Source organism: Theobroma cacao, chromosome 10 (assembly GCF_000208745.1).
Source record: "Theobroma cacao cultivar B97-61/B2 chromosome 10, Criollo_cocoa_genome_V2, whole genome shotgun sequence".
NCBI classification, from domain to species: domain Eukaryota; kingdom Viridiplantae; phylum Streptophyta; class Magnoliopsida; order Malvales; family Malvaceae; genus Theobroma; species Theobroma cacao.
Window position 1 is genome coordinate 16,972,668 of NC_030859.1, and position 8,629 is coordinate 16,981,296.

General features: G+C 29.5%; 1 protein-coding gene across 1 annotated transcript; it reads left to right on the forward strand.

Annotated features, from left to right (window-relative positions):
• LOC18586996 lies at window positions 7,016-7,886 on the forward strand. Its single transcript, XM_007010635.2, has 2 exons — window positions 7,016-7,329; window positions 7,422-7,886. The coding sequence occupies exons 1-2, from the start codon at window positions 7,096-7,098 to the stop codon at window positions 7,608-7,610; spliced, it is 423 nt and encodes a 140-aa protein (XP_007010697.2). The 5' UTR covers window positions 7,016-7,095; the 3' UTR covers window positions 7,611-7,886.

Consider the following 8,629-nt stretch of genomic DNA (forward strand, 5'->3'; position numbering starts at 1 on the left):
CCTTTGCACACTGAGTGGTAGGGGCGAAATAAGTCTTAAAGATAGCGCCTATTCAAAGGCTCGTCTTGAAGTCAATTTTGTCTATTCTTGAATATCGTATAAACCCCTTTTGCACCAACAGATGCTGGCATTTTAGCTTATTACAAGTTGTCTCACAAGTGACAATGCATGCAATTTCATGAGCAAGATTAGAGGCCAAGGGGAGGGGGGCTAGTGGGAGCCCCCACCCCTCCAATAATTTTTAATTTTTTTAACTTATCTTTACTTTTTAAAAATTTTATAATTTTGCCTTTACAAAATTTTTAAAATTTTTTCTAACATATTTTTATTTTTTTTTAAATTTTATAAGTTTATCTCAATAATAATTTTTTGTTTAGTGAAATATTGTACAACAATTAGTCAACAACTAATTTTAATAGAACTAAAACAAAACCAATTGCATTTTTCAAAAAAAAAAAATCAATTGCAATAGAATTATTTTCAAACCCTATTACTCCAAAACCTCACAACCACCACCTNAGATTGCTTGATTGTTATCCTACAAATTAGTTGTACTTTTTTCTTTGCTTAGATTCTTATGAACGATTAAGTTTTTTATTCAAGGATTGCTCCCTCGTTGAATTGTTTGTTAATATTATATTTAATTTTTTAATTAATTTTAGAGAATTGCTTCTCCATCGAATTATTTATTGATAGTCCTTAATATTTTTTAAGGAATTGCTTCACATAGAGATTTTTGCTATTATATTTGTTAATTTTTGTTTGTTGTTAAGTTTATCTAGAAATTGACATTATTGTCATTATTAAATTATTTATGATTATACTAGTTAATTCCTTTAAGTAAATTATTAAGATTAATTTCTTTGAAAAATTTTCAGGATTTATTTGTATAATTTTTATATGAACTTTTGTTTGTCTAAGTTGTTTTATATTATTGTCAAACATTAAATTTCTAGTATAACTGTTTAATTTATAAACATTTTTTTTGACCCCCCCCCCCCGCCAAACATAAAATCGTGGCTCTGCCACTAAGCAAGCTAAACATTTGGTTTTATTTTAGAAAAAGAGACAAAGCCCCTGAGAAAGCACAAAAATTTTAAATGATTGTTCCATAGTAAAACGAAAGAACAAAAATCCTCTGCCCCTTGTTTGTGCCTTCTTCCGTACTTCATGTATAAATTTTTGTCATGTGTCTACTTCATGTTTATAGTAATAGTTTATCTAATATTATGCTATCTCTAAATCGAAACAAAGAGTGAAATTAATCATTATCAATCAAAAATATAAAATTAAAAACTCCTCATCCCATCACTTATTTTTTCATTTTTCTCTCTTTCACATTATTTCTATTAAATTACAAGATTAGTTCCATAGATAACCCTTGATTCTCTTGATATTAAAACCTTAATTGAAGATGCCATCGAAGAAGAAACTGTAATCAATCCCATTTGTCTAGATCGCCGTCAACCAATGAAGGGGTTTCATTAAGTAACTCTAAAACCAAATCATAAGGGTTTTCATCCTATCCAGCCAAAGAAACATAGAGTGAGCATAATAGGCTGACCATGGGCAATCTCTGAAACCAAATTGTATGGCCTTAATAAAACTCTTGAGTCTCATGATTAAAATGAGAATGAAATTTTGGATAAATGTTGTTGTACCGAGGGAGATGATCTGAAATTTAATGTGGATAACTCAACAAGAGGTGGTCTGGATACCTCTAATAATTTTTAAATTTTTATAACTTGTCTTTACTTTTTAGAAATTTTATAATTTCGCCTCTACAAAAATTTTAAAATATTTTCTTTTTTTATTTCATTTTATTATGAATACTTTTTACATTTAAGTATTTATCTATTTTTGTTATATAAATTTTCTTTTTTACCTAAATACTATTTCTTTTTAAACCAAAAATCTCATTTCATAATTATTATTTATGTATATATTTTTCTTCTAAATCAATTTCTTTCCAATTGTTTATTAGCCTAACCTATTTTCCTTTTTACTAGCTATTTTTTTTTATCTTTTCTCATAAATCTATTTAATATTTGCCTCTTGTATGTTAGTTTTATTGACTCTTGTGAATTAACCATCATTGAGAGTTTTATTATTTATTATTATTTATTCATTATCTTCATTCTTTCTTTACTTCTTTTGTTTTATATTTTTGCTTAATTACTAATTAGGTTAATATATTTTCATTTATTTAAGATTAGAAACATCGAGATTCGATATTGAAACCCTCCCATCGTACTGGTGGGATCTTAGTCGAAATCCTTTACCTAGGGAAATTCATTGGGAATTGCGACTTCTCGCGTTTCAAATGGACATCCCATCATTAGTATTAATAATAGAACAATAATTATATTTTTAAATTTATAATTTTATACTATATCATATTCTTTTATTATATATTTTTTCATATACCTATGTAAAATATAAATTTATATAGCTAAATATTTTATTTCTAATACATACCTAACTTATTTTTTTTAAATATATTTTTTATTTACTTCTGTTCATTTCACTCATTTTCATATGATTATCCAATTTAATATTATTTTCACTCCTTATTTAATCTATTTTTTCATGACAAAATGTCCAATATATATATATTTTACATCTTTCTACCTTTTTTACTTAGCTAAATTAATTCTTTTATAACTAGACATTATTTTACCTATTTAGATCTATTTTTTTACTACTAAACATTTACTTATTTCTTATATATTTATTTTATAACCTAACTCTACCATTATTATTTAGGTTTTTTTTACATATTTTACGTTTTGCTTTACTATACCTATTCTTTAGTAGCTAAACATTTATTTTTTTATTCATAATTTTTTGTATTTTCTTACTTTTATCTTCCTATCCTAAATCATTATTTCATAATTTTTTCAGATTATTTGCATTAATCCTATACTTTAAATTATATTTTTGATATAACAAGTTAGGTCAACTATAACAAAATAACCCACATTAGATCCACAAAAGATCGGGGAATAGCTTTACCTTGTTTGGGCTAGAGGTGGCCCAAGACAAAGGCGGCCCAAGTATTGCACCAGCCCATTAAATCCCTTTCAAAACACACTATTTGGTGCTTCAAGGGCCCCTCCAAGTGATGTCATTTAGGCCTAAACTCACTCTCCCTTCACCTCCCAAAACGGCGTTGTTTTTTTAGGTCCTAACCCCAACTATACTATTTTCTTTACTTCTTTCCCCTTTCATTTTCTCTTTTTGTTTTCTCTCTCTACCGTCGGCTTCTCCACCTTCTCTCTAAAACAAAATCTCATTCCCTTTCTCCACCTTCTAAACCCTAAACCCTAAACTCGAAATCTAAACCTACCTTTTTCTTCACTTCCCAGCCAGTAACTCCTCGTTCTCTCTCCCTTTCAACCACCAATTGAAAACCCTAAACCCTGTGACTATCCTAAAAGAGAAGGAAAAAAAAAAAGCAAACCCTTTCCCAATCCCTCTTAGTTTTGAAATTCTTAAAGGCTTTTTCTTTGGATTTCTTGGTTGTGTTTTTTTTAAATTTTTTTTCTTTCTTTTTATGGTAGTGCATATGAGGTAAAACTTAAGGCTTGCAGTTTTTTTTTTTTTTTTGATCTCTTGATTGTGGCTGTTGGTTGCTAATAGAAAGCTAGGATTTTTTTTTGTTTTAATTTTAGGGTTTTTGATCTCTCAATAAAATCTGCCCCCTTAGTTTGTTTCAATCCGACTTCCCCTTTTAACCTAAAATTTTAAGAGTTCTTATAGAACTCGATTGTCCAAGTTTTTGGATAATCAAAAAGTGAAATCAAGCTCTTCTGAGCATGATTTCACAAGTGAGGGGCTCCAAGTTAAAAGAAAATCTATGGGTGGCAGTTTGAGGTGACCCAAATCCGAATGCCCAAGGGGCATTGAATGCTTTGTGGAGGCTTGTTTCCTAAAAGAGTTGACTCTGGAGGCCATGCATCCCAATTTTTTTACTGTGATTTATTTATTTCATTTATTATTTATTATTATTTTTTATTTTGGAGAGAAAAAAAATAGGTGTCTACATCCATTAATACTTTGTCTAGGAAAAGTAGAATAATCGTTCTATGCTTCTTCGAACTATTTGGGTTTGCCTAAACTAATTTTCTAGACTAAATCTACTCATCAAAATACCCATTTGTACAAACCCATAAAATCAATATTTTTACCATAGGTGAGCTATAGCAAGTGAGAAATCTACCCAAATCCTCTAGTTCGCAGGCATCAATAATTATGGAACAATAAACCATATTTTCAGAATAAAAAATCTATGGTTTAAAGATTCAAGAGTGAGAAAAATCTCTTTTTTCATTTAAAACCCAAAACCACACTCAAATCTTTCAAAAACGGTGATTTTGAGCAAAAATGGGTTGAGAAGCTTAAAAGTTAGGGCTTTACCCTCATGAGCAAAAATGGGTTGGCTTCTTGTTATCATCCTTTACATCCTATCTTGAGAAGTTTGGATCATTTTCATCAAATCCTAGATTTAAGTGGGAACAAGTGCATTTGAAACTGTCCACTATTTCTAGTAATGTAATGTTTTTCTAATGAGACCTTACTTAATATAACCACTACGCCTCAATGGAGTCGCCAAAATGTAGAATGGTTTTTGTAATAGGAAGAGAGGAAGAGTTACAAATAAGTAAAAATATGTGCTAGAAGTAGTGGAGAGGAATATCAGAGTAGCCCTTAAAGTATTGAGTGTTGTGGCAGATGGAAAAAAATAGGTGAGCAATAAAGTAAAGTTGAGAATAAGATGAAGAAGGACTAAGTAGTAGAGAATTTGAGAGAGAATACTTAAGAGAGAGAGCTAAAAGTGAAAATGTGTCTACACTAGCTCAATAAACAATTATTCAAGAACAATTTTTAATGCACATAATGGGTAACATTATTGAGAAGAGATTCAATGTACATAATGAGTAACAGTTATTGAAACCCATTATGTGAACATTGAAGTAGAGATATTACTGTGTATAATGAGTAACAGTTAGAAACCCATTGTGTGATTATTGAAATAGTAGGTTTTTATAACCCTTAATGCTATAATAAGACTTGCTCTTAAGTAGAAGGTATGAGGGATAAGGTGTAAGTGAACAAGGTAAAAAGGAGAAACACTTGTACGTCAAGAAAAGGTTAAGAGAAGACCTCTTAACTACCTACATATCAAAACCACCAAGTCAAATTCTCAAAAACATTCCAAAGTGAAATTAACCCATGAACCTTACCACTTATTTTTAGTTATTTTCACTATTGTTCGCACAATATAGCTATTTCACTAATTCTAATTGTTTTTATTACTTTTTGTATGGCATGATGCTATTGTAAAACAACTCTTAAAGAAATAATAAGTTAGCAACTAAAATCAAGTATCTACTTGGATCGTACAGCCAATGGGAGACTGCATAATAGTTTAGCCACAACTTTAGAAATTTTTCCTTTTTCTTGTTTAATTTGTGGCTCAAGCATATCAATAGGTTAATTTAAACTTGAAATTAGTCCTGACTAGTTCATGTCAAGTTTTATAATGAATTACTTTACGTTTATTAATTTTTTCAATTAAATTCAATACTAAAATGAGAAAAGAATACATACTATACTTGGTACTACGTTAACTATCACTGTAAAAAAAATATTATTTACTTTTTTATAAAAGAAAAAAGGAAAAAAAATTAATATATACTAATGCTCCTTGATAGATCATAAATGTTTTAGATTGTACCTCGGATGACTGTTGTTTTTTCTTTTTATTATTGCTCCCAAAAACCTTTTTGAAAAAAAGAGCTAATTATAAAAAGAAAAATCAATTATAACTGAAAACAATCAAAATTAAATAAGTAAAAATATAACACAAACCACAAAATAATTAATTGTTCTATATAAAAGTAAAATCATGCAATTTATTCTTTTAAAAACTTTTATTTTAGTTTAAATTAATTATAAATATTAAGTTTCATTTGTATGCATGCACATACACTTTACTTTTGCTTTTGCAAACGCAAAATAAGTAATAAAAACGAAGGATGCCAAGAAGGTGACACATTGCAATAAAGAAGGGCTCTTCTTCATATGAAAGAGGGTGATGGAACTGTCTTCACATGCAATCAACTTTAATTGTGTTCCATTTTAGTTACCGTCTTCACATGCAGATTGCCAGTAAGGCTTTGCTTGGCAAGGTGGAAAAGTGGGTAGAAAATTAAAGTAGAAAGAAAATGGAAAGTAAGAAGAAATAGAGAGAATTAATCATTCACATATCTCGGGTAACTTCTTATATGGTTGCATTTATATATATATATATATGCACACATTTTTCATTTATTTGGAAATTAAAAATAAATGAAAATCTTGTATCTACCGGCTTCTTGTCATCTTATGCTGTCTACTGCAACATTTAATGTAAAACCAATCGTTCTAGAGATTTGGTAACCAAAAGACACAAAACAATATGAAAGTCATCTATAAGGCTCCATAATGAAAGTCATCTTATTAACATTCATTTAATTACTTCTTAATAATTATTATGATTAACTTGTGAAATTTTAACACTATCTATATGACCTCAAATCCCTACTCAAAGAATATGTTTATTTAATTATTTCACGACTACAATTTATTCACTTTTGCTAATATAACACTTTCATATCTCAACTACCTAAAAGGCACCTTTCTTCTTTTCTTGGCTTAATGTAGTGTCATTTAAAACTCAGTGTATGATCTCTTAGAGGCAGCTTTAGCCTAACAAATTAAAATAAGGACTCTATTAATAAGTAAAAGAATATTTTTTTAATAATATAAAATAATATAACTGAAATCAAAAGTGAAAAAAGTAACATACTCTTCTTTGTTATATAGTATCGACTGAATATTAATGAATGCAACTTCCATGGATATTTTGCATGAATCTCTTATTTATTTAAAAAGAAAAAATAATGAGAATTTTTTGTCCATTTATATACGGGCATTTGTCGTCTTATGCTGCAAAACTAGTGTATAAGCATTGTGTCTATACAAGTTTTGAAGCACAAGCAAAAGAAAAGCAATAGCCAAGATTGTAGAAATTTGATAACCAAAACTATCATGGCTACCAATCCTCCCACAAATGTCCAGTTTACCAACTCTTCTGACGAAATACTATATCTGAATGCCGTCAACATCTGGGTTGGGCCTCCGCAGTCTTATATTCCATTGAAAGTTCCAGTTGGGCCAACGTTGGGGGTTACTCAGCAAGGTTCAGTTGTAGGCATTGAGTACAAATTCAAGGACAACTATTCGTTGATTGTTGCCTGGATCAACAATGGAGTCTCCAACAAGGTATTGTATTCGTAACATATATAGTCATACAAAACACTGTTTACTAGTTTGAAATAATTAATTAATCTATATATCAACTGTGCTGTGCGCAGGTGTATGCTCAGATCCTTCCAGCCGGAACCGGTTCTCAGTCTGTGCAATGGGCTCAAATCAAAGAAAGTGTTGAAAAATCAGGCAACTCCTTCGACACTGCTTACCTATATGGATACAGGTGTGCTCTTGTAATTGATACAGTCGGCGCTACGCCAACACTAGGGGCAACATTTTCCCAGGCAACATAAGAACGGCAGCCAAGAGATGAAGGGTGAGGCTGTTAAAAATAAATAATATGCGTGCTGGGTGGGTGCGGTACTAGTACTATCTACTACTACAATAAATAAATTTGACAGCCAGCATGCCACCACTACTGCATGCTCTCAGTGTCTTAAGTAATTATGTAACTGCTTTGTTTGTGTGTGTTTGTTATATGTAAAATATATTTCAGAGTATATCTAATCCTGTAATGTTTGTTTAATAAGTGTGAAATTATTACTTAAGCCTGCCCAATATTTTAGATATTAATTCATCCACCAACAAGAAATAGTTTGTCCTACATTTATCTACCTCATTTATTTAAATGGTTCTACTCAAGGGTAACATGCATGAATGGCTTAGATAAGCACTTTTCAAAATTATAAATCTCCCTAAAAAAAATTAAAGAAAAAGAAAATTCTCAAAACCTTTGGAACATTAATTTCAAATTGAATTATCATCCTAACAATTTTAATATTCATGAAAATAATAATTTTCATAACTAATAAAAATCCTATGTTGGTAATTTATGTGATAATGAATTAGCCCATATTCGTTATTTCTTTTCCTAAAGTTCTACAATATTAAAATAGAAATTAATATTTTGCTCCTGTTTAAATATTAATTTCTATTAATGTTTGAAAGTTTTAATAATCTATATAGTTTACTAATTAAAGTATGAAATGGTGAGAGTACCAACAAGTCCATATATTATAAATTTTTCTTTAATTTAGTCCCTTTATCTCAAAATTGATTAATTTAATCTTGTATTTTGAGATTTTGTGCAATTGAGTCCCTCTATCCAACTCCACCCAAATTAATCATTAATGGTGTGCATGTGGCATTGACAAGTCAGACAATGCTGATGCAGAGTCGACGTATCAAATCAAAAAAAATGACCATGTAGCTTTTGTTTTTCTTTGTTTCTTTCTTTTTTCTTCCTTTTTTGTCCAAAATTATGTGGTTTTAAGCCTATTATTTAAAGCACATTGTTTTTTCATTTTTCTTC